Raw genomic sequence first — 23915 nt, 5'->3', positions numbered from 1 at the left:
GGACTTTTTGGTTTGTCCTGAACATCCCTTCTTCTTAAACAGTCATTTTATTTTAGGACTAAAATTTACCATGTAAGATTATTTCTCATATAAAATTGTTTCTCTTTAAGCTTTCTTACCACAAAAAGAAACCTTTTTCTTATAACTTTCTTTACATCTCCTTTTGTTTCTTGGTTCTTTTTACCTTGTTTTATACATAACCTTTAAATAAGCTTTGAATTGGACAAAACTTGTTCACCTATTATTTTTTACCAAGAATGTTTTCCTACAATATATATTTATTGGAAAATACCCAAATAATGAAATATCGATTATTTAACATAACGTTATATTCTAAATTATGACCAGTTTTTCTGTAAGTACCTATCGCATTATATTTACCTATTTTAATTGTTTTACCCAGATTATTTGTGAAAACTATGATAGTCATGATTTAAAGTTATGAAACTGCCATTATAAGTTATAACTGAGACAGTGGAAAAAAAATTTGACCTAACTGACTCCACCTTGCTCTAAGCCCTAAGCTGTCCTTGTTCATTCCTGGGCATGGGCTAAACTAACTTTGGGAGGAATTTAACTTATAGATTAGCTTTCAAACAAAGACAATAACAGTCCTTTCCCAAAAAAAACCTCCTATTGTCTGTGCATACTGCCTAAAGCCACAGGATTAGAAGTTATGGTACTCTTACTAAACTCATGATATAGCTATTTTCATTAAGCCTGTATTAATGTCTTATTTATTAAAAATTATACAAGCAAAGAATCATTCTGTTTTGGGTTGGGTTATAGTTTGTAACCTCATGCCAAATTTTGACACTTTAAAGTATTTGTCAGGGATAAGTATGAAATTGCTTGATTAATAAATGCAAAACAAAAGAATGTATACTGGCAAATCTTAAGACATTTCTAGTATTACTTTATCAAATAATTTTAAAACTAGCTTATTTATTAAAGATTTTACTTAAGTTACATAAACTTGAAAAAGCATTTGACTATTCTGTTTTAGTATCTGATTTAAGCACTTTTATTTTTATTTAAGCCAATTAATTAGATCTTTTTTACGTATTTTTGTAGTGAAATACTATGTACACAACAGATAAATACATATAAAGAAATATTAGGCATGCCAATGGAAGCACATTTTATAGATTTATTCTTTTCTTAGACCTTCAGATTCTCAATAACTTGTTTCACAACCCTATGCATATGTCAGCTAAATAGCCTTAAATTTGCACATTAAAGGAAACAGCTCAGGTGAAAATCAAATAGCAAAATTTACATCAAAAATACAAAGAAAAAGATCTGGTGGTACAGAACTAGAGGGAGATGCTTTTACAGCGTACTTAGCAAAGACATTTCTGAGTGTCTTCCTTAAAAACCCAAGAGTAGCCTCTGTTGCAATAACTATTTTAGTCAAAAAAATCAGGTGAAAACAATTCGGTCAACTGAGAAAAAAAAAAAAAAAAGAACTTTTGCTCAAAAAAAAAAAAAAAAAGACAAGGTCTTAGGAGAGAAAAAAAAAAAACATGAACGATTTTTAAATACAAACATGCCCACATGCACACATACACACACGCATCTTGGATGTTAACCTTTTAATTAAGCTGACTTTTAACCATTGAGCTCCTTTAAAAAAAATCTTTTAAAATCTTATTACCATATTTTAGCTAGGACAAAATGCTGCTAAACTAACAATGATCACATAAATTATGCGATTTCTGAGCACTCTTAAGTGTAAGTGGAATTTAACACCAGCTAGTTGTTCATGCTAACTTTAGTCGTTTAAAAATAATTTCCTAGACAGAATCCCAAACCAGGTTCTTAACTAGTGATGGGTCTCAGGCTGTAGACTGCTCTCTAGTGTCCTAGAAACAGGAAAAACAAAACTCATCTTCCCTGTTGGAAGCTAGCTCAAACTCCGTAAAGGAGTTATCTGCCTTCTGTCACCATGGAAGCAGGAAAACTTGCTTTCCTTGTGTTGAAAGCAAGGAAGACTCCAAAGAAGAGGAGTTATAACAGCAAAATAAACTTTAGATGTCGACCAAATTTTGGGAGATCAGGGATTCTGTGGAGGGGGTGCTCTCAGGCCTCAGTAAATTGCCCTGTTGGTTTGAGCCGTAAAGTTAGCCCATGCTGGTACCAAGCACCAACATGAGATTTGTCAAAGGTGAGAGTCATCTCCACTCAGAATCCACCCCCACCCTGAGGTTACCAAAATGCGAACCCTGAAAATCTGAGACAGGTCTCAGTTAATTTAGAAAGTTTATCTTGCCAGGGTTGAAGACATGCCCGTGACATACCCTCAGGAGGTCCTGAGGACTTGTGCCCAAGGTGGTTGGGGCACAGCTTGGTTTTATACATTTTTGGGAGACTTGAGACATCAATCAATCAAAGCAAGCCCCCCCAACTGGGGGCTTCCAGGTCACAGGTAGGTGAGAGACAGATGGTTGCATTCTTTGTTTCTGATAAGTCTTCCCAAAGGAGGCAATCAGAATATGCATCTATCTGTGAGCAGAAGGATGACTTTGAATAGAATGCTAGGCAGATTTGCCCTGAGCTGTTTCCAGCTTGAAGTGGCCCAAGATACTTTCCTTTCACACTGTCATACCATTACTCCATCTCTCTGTCCCTCTCTCAGCAGCTTTTTTCATTACTCCTTCAAAATATATCCTCTTATTCGAATTTCCTTCAAAATTTCTACCTCAGTTTCAGGAACAAATGTATCTTTTCTCACTCAGTTATCTTTTACTAAGCCGTGCTCACTCAAGCACTCTGAATCTCAGTTTATATCTACAGTGTGGCAAAGCAACCATATGAAGAGTGAACAAGAGGCAATGAATAGAAAAGAGCTGTTTTTTACTATTTGATATTATTTTCTAATTAAATCACTAAATTGAAAAACAACAGACTTTCCAGTTGTACTGGTGTAGGGAAAATGGGGTTACAGTGTATTTTAAATATTTACAATTGCCTGAAGATAATGTATCTTCACATTGCAATAATGTATGTTAGAGTGCTACAGAAGTATAGCATACAGGTTGATTTTTCAGTATATCCTTCTTTTAATGTTGCTGTTCTTTTCAGGTGGATAAAGTAGAATCCTTCAAACATAGTCAGAGTACTAAGGATAGCCTCCATGCCAAGTACAACACCAAAACCTGTGCCACTGTAGTGGGTGATGATCAATGGGGACATCTGCAGTTGGATGCTACCTCTGTGTACCTGCTCTTCTTAGCCCAAATGACGGCCTCAGGTCAGTACAAGGAGAGAAGTGCTGGGAGCCCCTGAGCATGGAGTCTGTGGTACTAACTAATATTCTTTTAAATCGAGAACCAGTAAGTCTGGGGTAGATCTTCTTGAGACAGGTACTTTTTATTATTTTTTAACCCTCAGATATCATGAGATGGCAAAGAAGGGCTAGGGTTTATTGCTTGTTCTCATGCAGTACATTGACAATCCTGCCAATTAGTATAAATATAAATTGAATCATCTACTTTATGCTACTCTTTATGAATATATTATAAACAAGGCATCTGTCTATAGGCATCTAAATTGCATGAATAAAATTAACTTAGGAATCAGAATCCAATTTTTTTATTATTGAATAATATATCCTTTTCAGATGATTCTATTATTAACTTTGGATGCTCTACCTGAGAAAGGGAAGTGTAAGAAACAACTTAATTTCCTTTTATTTCTCCTAAATTGGGGGAGGGCAATGTATCCAATTATACTTAGTTTAGAAAAATAATGGGACCTTTGCCAGAGTTTCCTAAATTAAGGTACTTCTCAAAATACCACATTTTTGACATTTAATTTCTTTATCTTCCAATCTGGTTATAGAGCTCCTTGGTACTAAGGGTATCCAAGGTAGGAATTCCTTCAAAATACTCTTCTTCTCCTTTTTTAATAGAAATAAATATTTGATGATAAACCTTTCCTTTATTTCCTCTAGAACACACATCTCAGAAGCTGAATAGCCTTTTCTCAAAAGTATGAACTGGCTACCTAGATATGCCCTCCTTTTGTAGGGGAGGTTTCTCCCTGATTAAATATATTTTTAGATGTAATTTATTTAAATAGAATGACAGCTATTGCTCCATTTCTAATATTATTTTAATATTGACTCTGGAGTTTTGTCTGCAAAGCAACAATGTCTGAATATCTCTTGTGGTTTTTCATTTTGAGCCCGGAATGGAAGCAGAAATGTATCAAAGAGGCTTATAGGAGACATATCCATTCATTCAACAAATGTTTATTGATTTCTGACTTAACATTTGATTTTCAGCTCAATCAGCTGACTTTGATAGGTACTTGGAATAAAGCAGATATTATTTGATCAGGCCTTTGAGGAATAAGTAGAAATTTACAAATCAGAGAAGGGATGGGAATAGCATCAATATAACATGGAAATTTGAAAGGCACTGGCCATCAAGGTTAAGGCTGGATATCTTCTATGGCTAGAACATAAAATGTATCTGGAAAAATGACAAAAATATGAAACTAGAAAGTTGGGGCTAGCTGTTTGACGGCCTGTGTACCATGCTATATAGTTTGGAGTTTAGTCTGTAATCAGTAGAGAGTCATTCAAGGTAAATAATCAAGGAAGTTTCAGATGATTCACTTCGGTAGCAGGAAGATAGATTGGATAGGGAAGAAGACTAAGATGGCAAACTTGTCAGGAGATTAGTAAAATGCTCTAAGGCAAGATTGATATAGAATTTATGTAAGGCAGTTGCCTTGAGAATGAAAGGGCATATGTGAGATATAAGTGGTAGTATGCAAGATCTTCATAGAGTATTTAGCAATGCTCTACACATTTTTGAATACTTAACAAATCTCAACCTTGATTAAAAGAGAGGCTTAGACAGAACCTGGCTGCAACTTATAGAATGGGGGCATGAGGAGCTCCATTGAACCTCCCCCAGCAAAACAACCATAAATGTTGAAAATTAATTTTTAAAAATCACTTACATTCTTGGAAATTGTCTGAAGCACATAGAGCAAGTAGAGAAACATTTACTCCAGGAAATCTACTAAGTGTTGGCAAAAGCAGGGAGAGAATGTAGCATTTGAATCTCAATATACTCCCTCCTCCACCCCACCTCAGCACAGCAGAAGCAATATTGAAGACAGGTACAGCCAAGAGCACAATCTCCCCAGCTAGTCCCCAGTTTAGGGGTACTGTACCTCCCTTAGGGAGGTAGGTTGTGATCGTTTGTTTCTCATCCTCTCCAGCTCCATGTTGCAGAAACTAGTTCAGGCAAGAATAGCTGACAGGCCTGGAGTTCCCCTTCTCCCCAGGCAAAGGCAGAGTGAGAATGGTCTGCTCTGATTAACCTTGGCCCACTTCAGGAGGTGGAGGTTCTACTCTGGGAGGGGCAAACTAAGAACATCAAAAAGGCTACTATCCCTTCCCAGCACTCAATTTGTAAAGCAGGAGTGTCACTCCAAAAGAAGTGGGCCACTGTTCTCACCACTAGCTCTGGAGCATTGGCATAAGAATTTTGCTGGGGAAAGACACAGGCTGTAAAGACACAAAGCTCTGCAGCTTTTCCCAAAGGAATTGACTTGCTTTGGAACAGAGCGTGGAAAAATTAAAGCCTAAAGGCAATCTCAAAAAACAATGGAGATTTTGGATCTAAGCAATTAGGAGGATCCTAGTAGCTCAATAAGAGCAAAAAGCTAAACCATATGCTAGCTCAATGGCACATGGAACATTTTTCAGGATAGATTATATGGTATACCATAAAACTAGCCTCAATAAATTTGAAAGATTTAAAAATCATACAAACTATATTCTATGACCAAAATGGAATTAAGAATAGAGAGAAATTTAGGAAACTCACAAATATATGGAAATTAAGTAATATACACCTAAATGACCAATGAGTCAAATAAGAATCACAAGGAAAATTAGAAAATACTTTGAGCTAAATTAAAAAGAGAACACAACATACCAAAACTTATAGGAAGCAGAAAAAACAGTGCTTATAGGGAAGTTTATAGCTGTAAACACCAATATGAAAAGAAAAAAAAAAAAAAGAAAAGGAGACCGGGCGCAGGGACTCATGCCTGTAATCCCAGCACTTTTGGGGGCCGAGGTGGGCGGATCACCTGAGGTCAGGAGTTCGAGACCAGCCTGACCAACATGGAGAAACCCCATCCCTACTAAAAATACAAAATTAGCCAGGCGTGGTGATGAATGCCTGTAATCCCAGCTACTCGGGAGGCTGAGGCAGGAGAATCACTTGAACCTGGGAGGCAGAGGTTGCAGTGAGCCGAGATCATGCCATTGCATTCCAGCCTGAGCAACAAGAATGAAACTCTGTCTCAAAAAAAAAAAAAAAAAAGAAAGAAAGAAAGAAAGAAAAAAGAAAAAGAAAAATCAGTAAGCTAACCTTCTGCCTTAAGGCACTGGAAAAGTAGAGCAAACTAAACCCAAAGCAAACAGAAAGGATGAAGTAATAAACATTACAGCAGAAATTAACAAAACAGAATGGAAAAACAAAAATTCATTCTTTAAAAAGATCAACAAAATTGACAAATCTTTAGCCACATTGACCGAGAGAAAAAGAGAGAACACTCAAATTACTAAAATTAGGAATAAAAGAGGGGACATCACTACAACCTTATAAAAATATAAAGAACTAAAAGAGAATATTATGGGCAACTAGTTACCAACAAATTAGATAATTTTGATGAGATGGGAAAATTTCCTGAAAGACACAAACTACTGAATCTGACTCAAGAAGCAAAGGAAATCTGAGTAGACTTACTACAATGAAAGAGAATTAGTAATATAAAAAGTTTCCACAAAGAAAAGCCCAAGTGCAGATAGCTTTGCTGATAAATCTACCAAATATTTAAAGAAGAGTGAACACCAATTCTTTACAAACACTTCCAAAAATAGAAGAGGTAGCACTTGCAACCTCATTCTGTGAGGCTATTACTCTGATGCTAAAACCAAAGATATAACAACAAAGTAAAATTATAGATGAGTATCTCTTATGAATATAGATATAAAAATAAACAAAATACTAGTTAACTGAATCCAGCAATATATTAACAAGTTTATATACCTTGACCAAAGCTATATTTTTTCCAGGAATGCAAGGCTGTTTTCTTATCTGAAAATTAATTAATGTAATACATCATGTCAATGGAATAAAGCACAAATGTATATGATTGTCTCAGTAGACACAGAAAAACATTTGGCAAATCCATCACCTTATCATGATAAATACTTACCAAATAAGGAATAGAAGATAATTTTCTCAGCCTGATAAAGGGCATCTTTGAAAATCCACAGCTGACATGACACTTGATGGTGAAAGAATGAATGCTTTTCCCGTTAGATCAGAAGAAGACAAGGACATCAACTCTTGCCACCAGTATCTAAAATTGTACTGGCAGTTTAGCGAGGGCAAATAGACAGTAAAAAGAAATAAAAGGCATCAAATAAGGAAGGAGTATAATTATCTCCATTTGCAGACAATGCGTTCTTATGTAGAGAAATCCAAAGAAATTCACTAAAAATCTAGAATAAACGAAGTTCAGCAAGGTAACAAGGTACAAGTTAAATATGCAAAAATGAATTATATTTCTAAACAGTAGCAATGAATAATCCAAAATGAAATTTAAAAATAATACTTAGGATCAAAAATGAAACAATGAGGAATAAATGTAACAAAATAAGTATAAAATTTGTACTTTGAAAAATACAAAACATTGTTGAAAGAAAGTAAGGTTCTGAATAAATGGAAAGACATCTATACTCAAGAATCAGAAGATTTATTGTTAGGGTGGCAACATTTCCCAAATTGATCTACAGATTCAGTATCAACTGACTTTGCAGAAATTGACAGGCTGATTCTAAAATTTATACGGAAATTTAAAGGACCCAGAATAGCTAAAACAATCTTAAAATAGAAGAAAGTTGGAGGACTCAAACTTCCCAATTTCAAAACTTACTACAAAGCTACATTAATTAAAACAGTACAGGTACTGAAATAAATATAGACATGTAGTTCTTTGGAATACAGTTGAGGGGTTAGAAATAACCCATCACATTATGCTAAGTTGATTTTTGACAGGGATGCCAAGATAATTCAATGGGGAAAGAAGAGTCTCTTCAACAAATGGTGCTGAGACAACTGTATGTCCACACACAAAATAATGAAATTGGACCTCTTCACACCATATATAACAATTAACTCAAGGCCAGGAGTGGTGGCTCATGCCTGTAATCCCAGCACTTTGGGAGGCCAAGGCAGGAGGATCACTTGAGGTCAGGAGTTACAGACCAGCCTGGCCAACATGGCTTAACCCCGTCCGTCTCTACTAAAAATACAAAACTTAGCTGGGTGTGGTGGCGTGCGACTGTAATTCCAGCTACTCCAGAGGCTGAAGCAGGAGAATTGCTTGAACTCAAGAGGCACAGGTCGCAGTGAGCTGAGATTATACCATTGCATTCCAGCCTGGGCGACAGAATGAGACTCCATCTCAAAAAAAGAGAAAGAAAAAAAAAGTAAATTTAAAAAAAAAAAAGCTCAAAATAAATTGTAGACCTAAATGTAAGAGGGAAAACTATAAAACACTGTATTATTCTGCTACAACAAAATATCACATAATGGGTGGCTTAAACAACAGAAATTTATTTTCTCACATTTCTGGAGGCTGGAAGTCCAAGATCAAGGCTGGCAGGGTTGGTTTCTGGTGAGGCCTCTCATCTTGGCTTGCAGATGGCTACCCTCCCTGACCCTCCCTGTGTTCTTACATGGCCTTTTCTGGAGCGTGCACTCCTGATGTGCTTCCTCTTTTTATAAGGACAGCAGCCCTATTAGGTTAGGGTCACCCTCATGACCTCATTTATCTTCTTAATTATCTCCTTGAAATCTGTATCTCCAAATGTAGTCATATTAGGGGTTAGGGCTTCAGCATACGAATTTCTGGGGGGAGGACACAATTCAGTACACAACAAACACTTAGAGAAAAATATAGAAGTAATGTTTCTGGCATTGGGTTAGGAAGAAGCCTCTTAGATATGGCACCAAAGGCATAAGCTACTAAAGAAAAAAATAGATAAACTGAAATGTATCAAAATTAAGAACTTTTATGTTTCAAAGGACCCCATCAGGAAAGTAATAAAGCAGCCAATAGTATAGAAGAAAATATTTGCAAATCATATATCTGATAAGCTACTTGTATCTAAAATAAAGAACAGAACTTAATACAAAAAATAAATAACCTAATTAAAAAGGGTCAAAGAATCTGAATTGACATTTCTCAAAAAAAGATGTTCAGATAACCAATAAGTGCATGAAAGGATACTGAAGATCACTTTTCAAAAGAAATGCAGGCAGGCCCAAACCACAATGAGATACCATTTCACACCCATCAGGATGAATGTAATCAAAAAGGCAGATAATAAGTGTTGCTGAGGATGTGGAAGAATTGGAACCCTCATACACTGCTGGTGGAAATATAAAATGGTGCAGCTGCTTTGGAAAACAGTCTGGTAGTTCCTTAAAAGGCTTTAGAGTTACCATATGATCTAGCAGTTTCATGCCTAAGTAGATATATACCCAAGAGAAATGAAAACATATGTTTACTCAAAAGCTTATACATGAATGTTTATAGCAGCATTACTTATGATAGCCATAAACAAAAATAACCCAAATGTTTATCAACTGATAATTGAATAAATAAAATGATACGTCTGCTCAATGGAATTTTTTTTTTACTTTTTTTTATGTTACTGCTACCTCTGAAGATGGAATATTTTGGGCAATAAAAAATGAATTACTGTTATATGCCACAACACTGACAAACCTTAAAAATATTATGCTAACTGAAAATACCCAGACATAAAAGACCACATATTGTATGATTATATTTATGTGAATGTCAATTAAGGCAAATCATAGAGACAGGAAGTAGATTAGTGATTACTTAGGCTGGGGGGCAACTATATAAGGGAAATGGGGAGTGACTGCTAAGGGGTACAGGATTTCTTTTTGGAGTGATGAAAATGTTCTAAAATTGATTGTAGTGATGGTCGCACAACTGCATACACTAAAAACCATTGAATATATACTTATTCTGCATACTTTTTATTTATCTCTATAATGTTGTTTCTAAAAATGAGAGAAAGAGGCTTAATGTTATACAGATGAGTGCAAAATATAAGTGCAATAGACCACTGATTCAGCTCCATTTCTGGAGCCCTGTATGCCTTAGTATGATTTATATAGTGCTGTTACCTTTGGTCTAATCCAGCCCTATCTCATTTTATGTGTACTCACCTCTGCATTCTTTGTTCAACAAGCAGTGTCTTGGTTCTACAGGAGGGACAGGATCCAGAGGTCCTGCATTCATGACCTTGCCTCAAGAGACTGGTCCCTTTCCTGTGGTTAACAGAAGTGTTTAAAATCACTTAATAAATTTTCAAACATCTACTGTTCAATAGTGTTTAATACCATTCATAATACTATGTGAGATACTTTTAGTGGCTATATGAGATACTTTTAGAAGATGCAGATATAAATAAGATATAGTTCTTTCCTTAAAATTCAAGTACACAGAGTAAAAAAATAAGTGAATAAAAGTGAGAAAAATAAAATTCTGTGAATCACAAGAGGAGAATCAGTGATAGCTTCACAGAGGAGATAGCGTTTGAGTTGAGCCTTGAAAAAACAGTAGGATTTCAAGATGTGGAGAGAAGAAGGCCATTTAAATGTAGAATATAATGAGCAAAGGGATATAAATGGTAGAAATGTGTGGCATTTGTATGGTATAGCTGTGATACAAGTCTAAGAGATGAATAAGACTAGTTTCACACTTTTGCCTTCTCTGTCTGCTCGATCACATTGGCACACAAAAATGACAAGATAAAGCCATGAAGCTGATGTCCCGTGTCACTATCATCCCTTCTCTTTTCCCTCCTCTTTCCAAGAAGTTAATGTTATTACTGCTAAAAGAAAAAATACACTTTGCTTCTGCAGCTTCCCTGTTCTATGGGTGCTATTTTGACAGAGCCATGGATCAGGAGGAGTTTGCAATCTATATCATTTGATACCAATGATATAGTTCTTTTTAATTATAAAGTTAAACAGTTCCATGATTTAAAATATCTGTTAATAGATCGAAGATTTAGATGTGAAACGTAAACCCATAAAAGTTTTAGAAACATTCACAGGATAAAATTATTTTATAAAAGTTTCTGATAATAAAAAATACTACAAAGTCAAAATTCAAACAAACTAGCAAAAATACTTGTAACACTTATGATGTGCAAGAGACTAATTTCCTTAATATTTGTTAAAATACCAATAATAGACAAAAGAAAAGTTTTAAAAAATGTTTAATGCTAAACAAATACACACACACACAATATGTTTGTGTGAACCACAGAAGAGGGGAATCAATGACAACATCGCAGAGAAGATAGCATTTGAGCTGGGCTTTGAAAGAACAATAAGATGGCAACATATGGAAAGGAGGGGAAGACCATTTAAATGGAGGTTATGAGCAAAAGGACATAAGTGGTAGAAATATGTGGCATTTGTATGGTATAGCTGTGATACAAATCTAAGAGACGACTAAGGTCAGTTTCATACCTCTGCCTTCTCTCTGCCTCTGATTTCTATTGAATTGCTGGTCTTTCTGGTACATACATACATATGTATGGTGACTGCTAATGGGTACAGGATTTCTTTTTGAGGCGATGAAAATGTTCTAAAATTGATGATGGTGATGGTTGTACCAACTGTGCATACACTAAAAACCATCGAATATATACTTCTTATGCATACTTTTTATGCATCTTAATAAAGTTGTTTTTAAAAATGAGAGAGAATGAGGCTTAATGTTATACAGATGGCATATATATGAATACACACACACACACACACACACACACACACACACACATATATGCCAAGACCATAAATATACCAACATATGTATAGCAAGACCATTCATATACCAAGACTGTCAGGAAGACCAGCAATTCAGTAAAAATCTAAAGGACATGACCAAACAGTTCATAGGAAAAGAAATATGAAATACAGGTGGCTTATAAATATATGAAAAGACTCACAACATTACTCATAATAAAAAACTGGAAATTAAACTACAAGGAGATTCTATTTGTTATTCATTAAAGTGAGACAAATATTAAAAATTTTTATTAAAGCCTGTGTTTGCAAAGATGCAGGGAAACAGGCAGTCAGTGTTGATATATAAACTGTAGAATTTCTTTGAAGAATAACTTGGAGATGACTATCAAGATTTAATATACATGATGAAGTATTTAGAGGGAAGTATACTGATATTTGCAGCTTACTCTGAAATGCATCAAAACGGAAGATGGATAGATATGTGATGAACAAAGTATACTAAAATGTTAATGGTAGAATCCAGAGGGTGAGTATACAGGGGTCCTTTGTAAAATTCTTTCATTTTTTTGTTTGTTTGAAAGTGTTCATAATAAAACGTTGGAAAATAATATGCATGAATCTTTGGGTCGGCCATTCAAAGAATCTGCCCTGATATACTGGCACATGTGCATAAAGATATCTTTACACAAATACTCATTGCAACATTGTAGTGATGAAAGAAAGATTTGATAGAACCTAAATGGCCTTCAGTAGGGAAATGGTTACATGAGTAGTCATTCAGTGAAATGTTCTGTAGCCATTAAAAAAATTGAGACAGATGTATTTGAAATTATCTCCAAGTTATTTATATATGAAAAAGCAAAATCAGTGTAATATACAATACTACCCTTTGTGTAATGTTTGTACATGCATCATATGTCTCTGAAAGGATACAGAAGAAACTGGTAAAACAGGTTTCTTCCAGAGAGATTTGGCAGTGGTAAAGGTGATGTTCTGGTTAGGAGGAGGAAGACCCACTGATTACCCCTTGGTACAGTTTGATTTTTTTTCATAAAAGAGTATTACTAAGGACTGACTTGTGAAGAGTGTGTTAGTTCTAAGAATTCTCTCTGAACTGGAATGGGTGTTCAGGACATTCACAGTGGAGTTCATTTGAAAGCGGATGTTAAGAAACATTTGACAATCATTTTACATCATGCTTCTAAGAATGTGAGAGGACTTTTCTATTCTCAAGCCCTTTTAAGGACCTTTATTCACCTAGATCTAATTGCTCTAGAAATGCTCACTGTTGAGCAAAATGGAAATTCTTGTTTTTTTCTGACTATAACACTATTGCATAGCTGGCACATGTACTCATTTCTATTAAACCAACACATCTGTTTTGTGACAAATGCGGATAAAAAAATTTTTGTTTAGATAGAATAACCTCCACCAGAAAAATATGAGAGGCTTAAAAGTTTAGTCTCTATAGCTAGCCTGATGTTCACTACTTCTTCCTGCTTGTCGTAGAGACTGGAAAGGAAAAATTAGCTTCCTGATTTTTAAATTCTGAAATGATTTCTTAGTTTAGAAACAAGTAGTCTGAACAAAGTATTTAGATAATATGTACACAGTAATATTTATTGTTATAAAAGAGGTATATTAAAAGTTAATTGCTTAGTAATTTTTACATGTATAAAAAGTTTTAGTGCTCAGGATTTAGTAATTTTGTATAAAATTTTATGAAATATATCCTGCAATTTTCTGATTTATTATAATTTTGCTTTTTAATATAACTTTTTAAATTACAAAGGCAGCAACTGTTTCTTGTAGAATACTGTAAAATTGCAAAGATGTCCAGAAAAGATAAAATAAAACTACCTTGAATCTCACCACCAAAGATAACTGCTATTAACTAACATCCTCCTGGTATATATTTTTATAGTTCTATATGTTTGAGGGTGGAGGCATAAAGAGAGGAGTTTTTAAGCAAAAATGGATCATATTATACATATGAGGAGGCAGTATAGCATCTTACCTCCTAATGAAACTGCATTCAGCATTCTCTGAAATGAAACTGAAATTGACAGTCAATTGGGTCCTGGTTCCACTATTTGTTAGTTACATGACCTCAGACAAATTTTTAACTCCTTTAAGCCTCATGGAGAAAATAGAGGTGCTTACCTTTTAGGGTTGTGGTAAAAATTAAATGGATAATTCGTGTAAAACGCTCTGTGTATAACCTATAATGTATTTGTATGGCTTATATTTAGAATAATTATCATTTTTACTTAAAAATGCAATTTAAGTCTTCCTTAAAATCATAATTTTATCTATTTCTTGCTTAATATTTAGACCCCTTCCAGCTCATTTTTGAAATATTTGTCTTTTTTTCCCCAAGTGCTTAGGTTTGTACATTTAAGCATATTATAAATTAGTTACCTATAGAATCAGATTTTATTTTTTGGTAAAATCTGTAAACAACAGTTAAAATTCTTCCATGTTGAAATATGCTCATATCTCACTTAGTTGGAGACTAGCCTAGGACTTGTTTGTGGTCTTGTTTTTGTAGTTTAAGATCAAAGTGCTTTCCATTGTTCCTAAGCAGGAATAGGATTATTTGGGAGTAGTGAGGTCACTTAGTCACTATGGCTGCCTATAAAGCTTATAGTGATAATTTACCAGCTCTGCATCTTTATTCCCTTTTTCCTTAGGACTCCATATCATCCACAGCCTGGATGAAGTTAACTTCATACAGAACCTTGTGTTTTACATTGAAGCTGCATATAAAACTGCTGTAAGTACTCATTTCGGAATGGATTTTCGACATACGATGTTTTTGTTTTCGAAATACAGGGCAACTCAGTTGTTTTCTTAATGCTACCGCTCATAGTGAACTGACCTAAACAGAAATTGTCTTTAGCCTCTTTCTTTACTAAGACCTGTCATCCTATGCCTTCTCCTCAAGAGGGTTACAGAGACAAGAGGGTCAAGATGCTATGCTTTCATTCCTTTCTAACTTTGTGATATATCATGGTATGTATTTGGCAATCTGGGCTAAATTGTGGTCTTATTTTAATGATATAAGGTATTGAAAGCAAGATAGCTAGGTTGTATTCTGGGTCAGGTAGCTATGTAGAAATAAAATTTAGTCATGTTTTTAATATCTGTAGGTGTTGATCCAGTGTTTATAATACAAACAAGTTATTTCTCCTTACAACTGCCATATGAGGTAGATTTCTGTTAAATTACAATATATTTAACATCTCTTTATAAAATATTAAGTTAGACACTATACAGGAATGTGTTTTTTCTTCTTCAGTCTAACATAGACAGCTTTTTGTTGTTGTTCATTGAAACTTTATTCATAATCTCCCAAACTGGAAATAACCCATATATCTATCAGCAAGTAAATGAATAAACAAATTGTGGTATATCCATAAAATGGAATACTACTCATCAATAGAAAGGAATGAACTGTTGATTCATGCATCAGCAGGTGAATCTCAAAGTCATTATGCTCAGTGAAAGAAGTCAGACAAAAAATGTACAGAATGTATGATTCCACTCACATAAAATTCTAGAAACCTATATAACAGAAATCAGATCCATGATGGCCTCAAGACAGGAGCAGAGGGAGAGATGAATTACAGAAGAGCATGAGAAGACTTTGGGAAATGTTACAAATATTCATTATTGTGATCATAGTTTCATGCATGTAAACATGTATAAAAATTAATCAAGTTGTACACTTTAAATATGTGCAGTTTTTTGTATATCAGTTATACCTCCATAAAAGTACAAAAGTTATTATTATTCGTTGAGTATATAAATGCAGTCAATTACTCCAGGACAATACTGGAGACATGCCACCAAAGATATTTTCTCTGCCTGCCCCTTTGCTGTGTTTCCATTTCTGTTTCTGTTTTTGTCTGTCACCCAGGCTGGAGTACAGTGGCATGATCATGGCTCACTGCAGCCTCAAACTCCCAGGCTCAGGTGATCCTCCCACTTCAGACTCCTGAGTAGCTGGGACTACAGGCACACACCAACACACCCAGTTAATTTTTGTATTTTTTGTAGAGACAAGTTTTCGCTATGTTGCCCTTCATGTAGATTCAGATTTCTAACTGGTATCATTTCCTTCTGCTTGAAAAACTTCCTTTAACATTTCATCATTCTTCTAGTGATGAATTATTTCAGCTTTTGTAAGCCTGAAGAAATCTTTATTTCATCTTCATATTTGAAAAATATTTTCACTAGATGTAAAATTTTATGACGGCAGATATTTTTGTCTTTCAGTACTTTAAAAATGTTGCTCCACTGTCTTCTTGCCTTTATTGTTTCTGACAAATTTGTTGTCAACCTTATCTTTGTTCCTCTACATAAATGTGCCTTTCTCCACTGTCTGCTTTAAAAAAAAATTTTTTTATGACCTGGCACAGTGGCTCATGCCTGTCATTCCTGCACATTGGGAGGCTGAGGTGGGCGGATCACCTGAGGTTGGGAGTTCAAGACCAGCCTGACCAACGTGGAGAAACCCCGTCTCTACTAAAAATACAAAATTAGCCACGCATGGTAGCACATGCCTGTAATCCCAGCTACTCTGGAGGCCGAGGCAGCAAAATTGCTTGAACTCGGGAGGCCGAGGTTGTGGTGAGCTGAGATTACACCATTGCACTCCAGTCTGGGCAGCAGAAGTGAAACTCGGTCTCAAAAAAAAAAAAAAGTTTCTTTTATTACTGACTTTAATCACTTTGATTATAATATCTCTTGGTGTAATTTCCTTCATATTTCTTCTGTTTAGGGTCTATTTAGCTCCATGGATCTGTACATATATAGTTTTCATCAAAAGTTTTCAGCAATAATTTCTTCTTATTGTTTTTATGTTGCCCCCACTCCCTTCAGGTATTCAGTAACATGTGTATTAGGCTGTGTTATGTTGTCCCACAGCTCACAGATGTACTGTCTAGTTTTTCAAATTCTTTTTTCCCTTCGTGTTCCATTTTGGATAGCTTCTATTATGATGCCTTCGATTTCACTAATCTTTTTATTTGCAATGTCTAATTTGTCACTAATCCCACCCAATGTACTTTTCAGCTCAGATATAGTTTTATCACTAAAAGTTGAATTTTAGTCTATTTTTCTGTCTTCCATGTATCTACTAAACTTTCTGAATGTGTGGAATACAGTTATAATACATGCTTTAATGTCCTTGTCTGAGTATTCTACCATCTGTGTCAGTTCCAGGTTGGTTTCAGACAAATTAGTCTCATTATGGGCTATGTTTTCCTGCTTCTTTGTATGCCTAGTAATTTTTTACTGGATGAAAGACATCATGAATCTTGTTGCATCCTAGATATGGTTGTATTTCTGTAAATATTCCTGAGCTTTGTTCAGGGACCTAGTTAATCTAGTTGAAACAGTTTAATCCTTTATTACTTTTAAAATGTGTTATGTGAGTCCAGAGTCATGTCTAGTATGGGGCTAATTATCCCCCACTACATAGGTTAGACCATTCTGAATACTCTACCCCAAGCCCCTGAATTATGAAGTTTTATAGTCTGGCTTGTTGGAACAGGCACTATCTCTTGTCCTGTATGAGCACTAAGTATTTTTTTTCTTCTAATTATCTTCAGTGGTTCTTTCCCTAGCCTCAAGTACTTTCTCCCGTACATGCATTTTTCATTGTTCTGCTGAATATTTGAGGGTGAACCTCTGCAGATTTCTGGGGCTCTCTGTGTAGCTCTCTTCTCTGTTAATCTGTCTTGCAAATTATGGTTACCTTGGTGTCTCTGTACTCTCAGCTCCATTTCCTCAACTCAGGGAGTCTGCCAGGCTCTGTTTCGTTTTCTCCTCCCTTTGTTGTGACCTAGAAACTCTTGCAACAGTAAGCTGGGACAGTCATTGGAGTCATCCTATTTGCTGCCCTTTCTCAGAAATCACTGTCCTTAACTGTGAGATCTTCATTATATTGAAAACCATTATGTTATAAATAATTTTTTAGTTGTTGCAGGTGGGAGGGTAAGTCTGGAACCTGTTACTCCATTTTCACCAGAAGCACAAATCTAACATAGACAATTTTATGCAAGCAGACATTATTTGTTGACTGATGGCTTTGCTTCTGATACCACAGGACTGCTGTGGTTCAGTGCAGAAGTTAGGGTTCTTTGGCCTCTCCATTACATCCAATGATTATAACAGTAGAATTAATGATATTTCTTTATTCTCATAACTCTAACCTTTGCTGCACAAACTAGAATGGAGCTGGATTTTGGGACAGATAAGGCCAGCCATGGGTTAAATATGGCTTACCTTCCTGAAACTTCACTTTAACTCAGATATTTGGCATGAAAAGTAATTAAAGGTAGATATACAGATGTGTGTGGGAGGGTGTGTGTGTGTGTGTGTGTGTGTGTGTGTGTGTGTGTGTGTACATGCACATACACATGTGTGTACATGTCTGTTTCCAAGTTCCATTCAATGAGAGGGCCTAGAAGCAATGATACCTCAGTGATAATGAGCATACCCAGTGTCCAAGTCTTGGATTCTGACTATCGTTTTCTGATGAAATAAACAGGGCTTCTAATGGAAGTGGTTGATTCCAGGGCTATGCCAGGGAAAATATGAGATAAGATTGGAGCATCTTTCAGTGCCAAAAAGTGAAGAAATGTTCAAAAAGGGAGTGTTTTGTTTTGTTTGAGACAGGACCTCTCTTTGTAGCCCAGGCTAGAACGCAGTGGCACAGTCATAGCTTACTGCAGCTTTGACCTCCAGGACTCAAGCTATCTTTCCACTTCATCCTCCCAAGTAGTTGGAACTACAGACATGCATCATCATGCCTGGCTAATTAAAACAAATTTGTAGAGACAGACTCTTACTATGTTGCTCAGGCTGGTCTCAAAATCCTGGGCTCAAGTAATCCTCCAACCTCAGCCTCCTAAATTTCTTTTTTTTTTTAATTTTTATTTTATATTTATTTATATTTTTTATTGCATTTTAGGTTTTGGGGTACATGTGAAGAACATGCAAGATTGTTGCATAGGTACACACATGGCAGTGTGATTTGCTGCCATCCTCCCCTTCACCTGTATCTGGCATTTCTCCCCATGCTATCTCTCCTCAAAACCCCACCCTCCACTGTCCTTCCCCTATTTCCCCCCAAGTGACCCCAGTGTGTAGTGCTCCCCTCCCTGTGTCCATGTGTTCTCATTGTTCAACACCCGCCTATTGGTGAGAACATGTGGTGTTTGATTTTCTGCTCTTGTGTCAGTTTGCTGAGAATGATGGTTTCCAGGTTCATCCATGTCCCTATAAAGGACATGAACTCATCATTTTTGACGGTGGCATAATATTCCATGGTGTATATGTGCCACATTTTCCCTGTCCAGTCTATCATCAATGGGCATTTGGGTTGATTCCAGGTCTTTGCTATTGTAAAAAGTGCTGCAGTGAACATTCGTGTGCATGTGTCTTTATAGTAGAACGATTTATAATCCTTTGGATATATACCCAGTAATGGGATTGCTGGGTCAAATGGAATTTCTATTTCTAGGTCCTTGAGGAATTGCCACACTATCTTCCACAATGGTTGAAGTAATTTACACTCCCACCAACACTGTAAAAGTGCTCCTATTTCTCCACATCTTCTCCAGCATCTGTTGTTTCTAGATTTTTTGATGATCACCATTCGAACTGACATGAGATGGTATCTCAATGTAGTTTTGATTTGCATTTCTCTAATGACCAGTGATGATGAGCATTTTTTCATATGTTTGTTGGCCTCATGTATGTCTTCTTTTGTAAAGTGACCGTTCATATCCTTTACCCACTTTTGAATGGGCTTGTTTGTTTTTTTCTTGTAAATCTGTTTTAGTTCTTTGTAAATTCTGGGTATCAGCCCTTTGTCAGATGGGTAGACTGCAAAAAATTTTCCCATTCTGTTGGTTGCTGATTCACTCTAATGACTGTTTCTTTTGCCGTGCAGAAGCTGTGGGGTTTGATTAGGTACCATTTTTCTATTTTGGCTTTTGTTGCCAGTGCTTTTGGTGTTTTGGTCATGAAGTCCTTGCCTATGCCTATGTCCTGAATGGTTTTGCCTAGATTTTCTTCTAGGGTTTTTATGGTGTTAGGTCTTACGTTTAAGTCTTTAATCCATCTGGAGTTAATTTTAGTGTAAGGTGTCAGGAAGGGGTGCAGTTTCTGCTTTCTGCACACGGCTAGCCAATTTTCCCAACACCATTTATTAAACAGGGAATCCTTTCCCCATTGCTTTTTTTTGTCAGGTTTGTCAAAGATCGGATGGTTGTAGATATGTTGTGTTGCCTCTGAGGCCTCTGTTCTCTTCCATTAGTCTATATCTCTGTGTTGGTACCAGTACCATGCTGTTTTTATTACAGTAGCCTTGTAGTATAGTTAGAAGTCCAGTAGCGTGATGCCTCCCACTTTGTTCTTTTGGCTTAGAATTGACTTGGCTATGTGGGCTCTCTTTTGGTTCCATATGAAGTTTAAGGTGTTTTTTTCCAGTTCTGTGAAGAGGGTCATTGGTAGCTTGATGGGGATAGTGTTGACTCTGTAAATTACTTTGGGCAGTATGGCCATTTTCACTATATTGATTCTTCCTAACCATGAACATGGAATGTTTCTCCATCTGTTTGTGTCCTCTCTTATTTGGTTGAGCAGTGGCTTGTAGTTCTCCTTGAGGGGGTCCTTTATGTTCCTTGTTAGTTGCATTCCTAGGTATTTTATTCTCTTTGTAGCAATTGTGAATGGCAGTTCGTTCTTGATTTGGCTCTCTTTAAGTCTGTTATTGGTGTATAGGAATGCTTGTGATTTTTGCACATTGATTTTGTATCCTGAGACTTTGTTGAAGTTGCTTATCAGTTTCAGGAGATTTTGGGCTGAGATGATGGGGTCTTCAAGATATACAATCATGTCATCTGCAAATAGAGACAATTTGACTTCCTCCTTTTCTATTTGAATACCCTTTATTTATTTTTCTTGCCTGATTGCTCTTGATAGAACTTCCAGTACTATATTGAATAGGAGTGGTGAGGGAGCGCAACCTTGTCTAGTGCCAGATTTCAAAGGGAATGCCAGTTTTTGCACATTCAGTATGATGTTGACTGTTGGTTTGTCATAAATGGCTTTTATTATTTTGAGATACGTTCCGTCAATACCTAGTTTATTGAGAGTTTTTAGCATAAAGGACTGTTGAATTTTGTCAAAGGCCGTCTCTGCATCAATTGAGATAATCATGTGATTTTTGTCTTTGGTTCTGTTTATGTGGTGAATCACGTTTATAGACTTGTGTATGTTGAACCAGCCTTGCATCCCAGGGATGAAGCCTACTTGATCATGGTGGATAAGCTTTTTGATGTGCTGTTGCAATTGGGTTGCCAGTATTTTATTGAATATTTTTGCATCTATGTTCATCACGGATATTTGCCTGAAGTTTTCTTTTCTTGTTGAGTCTCTGCTGGGTTTTGGTATGAGAATGATGTTTTTCTCATAAAATGATTTGGGAAGGATTCCCTCCTTTTAGATTATTTGGAATAGTTTCAGAAAGAATGGTACCAGTTCCTCTTTGTCTGTCTGATAGAATTCGGCTGTGAACCCATCTGGACCTGGGCTTTCTTTGGATGGTAGGCTCCTAATTGCTGCCTCATCTTCAGACCTTGTTATTGGTCTATTCAGGGTTTTCACTTCTTCCTACTTTAGGCTTGGGAGGAGGCAAGTGTCCAGGAATTTATCCATTTCTTCAAGGTTTACTAGTTTATGTGTATAGAGTTGTTTGTGATAATCTCTGATGATGGTTTGAATTTCTGTGGAATCTGTGGTGATATCCCCTTTATCATTTTTTATTGCATCAATTTGGTTATTCTCTCTTTTCCTTTTTATTAATCTGGCCAGTGGTCTCTCTATTTTGTTGATCTTTGCAAAAAACCAGCTCCTGGATTTATTGATTTTTTGAAGGGTTTTTTTGTGTTTCTATCTCCTTCAGTTCTGCTCTGATCTTAGTTTATTTCTTGCCTTCTGCTAGGTTTTTAGTTTTTTGATCTTGCTCCTCTAGCTCTTTCAATTTTGATGCTAGGGTGTCAATTTTAGATCTCTCCTTTCTTCTCATGTGGGCACTTATTGCTATATATTTTCGTCTAGAGACTGCTTTCCAGTATGCTGTGTCTTCATTCTCGTTGGTTTTGAAGAACATCTTTATTTCTGCCTTCATTTCATTGTTTATCCAGTCAACATTCAAGAGCAAGTTGTTCAGTTGCCATGAAGCTGTGCAGTTCTGAGTTAGTTTCTGCATTCTGAGTTCTAACTCGATTGCACTGTGGTCTGAGAGACTGTTTGTTATGATTTCCATTCTTTTGCATTTGCTGAGGAGTGATTTATTGCAATTATGTGGTCAATTTTAGAGTAGGTGTGATGTGGTGCTGAGAAGAATGTATATTCTGTGGATTTGGGGTGGAGAGTTCTGTAAATGTCTATTAGGTTTGCTTGTTCCAGGTCTGAGTTCACTTCCTGGATATCCTTATTAATTTTCTGTCTGGTTGATCTGTCTAATATTGACAATAGGGGTTAAAGTCTCCCACTATTATTGTGTGGGAATCTAAGTCTCTTTGTAAGTCATTAGGAACTTGCCTTATGTATCTGGGTGCTCCTGTATTGGGTGCATATATATTTAGGATCGTTAACTCTTCTGGTTGCATTGATCCTTTTACCATTATGTAATGTCCTTCTTTGTCTCTTTTGATCTTTGTCGTTTTAAAGTCTATTTTATCAGAGATGAGAATTGCAACTCCTGCTTTTTTTTTTTTTTTTCTCTCCATGTGCTTGGCAAATCTTCCTCCATCCCTTTATTTTGAGCCTTTATGTATCCTTGCATGTGAGATGGGTTTCCTGGATATAGCACACTGATGGGTTTTGGCTTTTTATCCAATTTGCCAGTCTGTGTCTTTTGATTGGGGCATTTAGTCCATTTACGTTTAGGGTTAATATTGTTATGTGTGAATTTGATCCTGCCATTTTGATGCTAGCTGGCTGTTTTGCCTGTTAGTTGATGCAGATTCTTGATTGTGTTGATACTCTTTACCATTTAGTATGTGTTTGGAGTGGCTGGTACTGGTTGTTCCTTTCTATGTTTAGTGCCTCTTTCAGGAGCTCTTGTAAAGCAGGCCTGGTGGTGATGAAATCTGTGAATACTTGCTTGTTTGCAAAGGATTTTATTTTTCCTTTACTTATGAAGCTTAGTTTGGCTGGATATGAAATTCTGGGTTGAAAGTTCTTTTCTTTAAGGATGTTGAATATTGGCCCCCACTCTCTTCTGGCTTGTAGGGTTTCTGTTGAGAGATCTGCTGTGAGTCTGATGGGCTTCCCTTTGTGGGTAACCCGACCTTTCTCTCTGGCTGCCCTTAGCATTTTCTCCTTGATTTCAACCCTGGTGAATCTGACGATTATGTGCCTTGGTGCTGTTCTTCTTGAGGAATATATTTGGAGAGTTCTCTGTATTTCCTGGTCTTGAATATTAGCCTGCCTTGCTAGGTTGGAGAAGTTTTCCTGGATAATATCCTGAAGAGTATTTTCCAGCTTGGATTCATTCTCTTCGTCACATTCAGGTACATCTATCAAATGTAGATTAGGTCTTTTCACATTGTCCCATATTTCTTGGAGACTTTGTTCATTCCTTTTTACCCTTTTTTCTCTATTCTTGCCTTCTCGGTTTATTTCATTGAGTTGATCTTCAACCTCTGATATCCTTTCTTCTGCTTGGTCAATTCGGCTGTTGAAACTTGTGCATGCTTCACGAATTTCTCGTGTTGTGTTTTTCAGCTCCATCAATTCACTTATATTCCTCTCTATGTTGTCCATTCTCATTAGCATTTCATCAAATCTTTTTTCAAGGTTCTTAATTTCATGCATTGGGTTAGAACATGTTCTTTTAGCTCACAGAAGTTTCTTATTACCCACCTTCTGAAGCCTGATTCTGTCATTTCATCACACTCATTCTCCATCCATCCTTGTTCCCTTGCT

General features: G+C 36.1%; 1 protein-coding gene across 7 annotated transcripts in view; it reads left to right on the top strand.

Moving 5' to 3' along the window:
• Positions 1–23915, top strand: part of PHKA1 (phosphorylase kinase regulatory subunit alpha 1) — a 140466-nt gene that overhangs the window by 15376 nt on the left and 101175 nt on the right. For all 7 annotated transcript variants that reach the window (XM_003944452.4, XM_010332387.3, XM_003944451.4 and 4 more), the window contains exons 4-5: positions 3085–3253; positions 14597–14679. In XM_003944452.4, the coding sequence (XP_003944501.1) occupies positions 3085–3253; positions 14597–14679 (252 nt within the window). The remainder of the gene's footprint in view (positions 1–3084; positions 3254–14596; positions 14680–23915) is intronic.

This window comes from Saimiri boliviensis, chromosome X (genome assembly GCF_048565385.1).
Source record: "Saimiri boliviensis isolate mSaiBol1 chromosome X, mSaiBol1.pri, whole genome shotgun sequence".
NCBI lineage: Eukaryota > Metazoa > Chordata > Mammalia > Primates > Cebidae > Saimiri > Saimiri boliviensis.
Note: the sequence above shows the minus strand (reverse complement) of the source record. Positions and strands in the feature narration are given on the sequence as shown.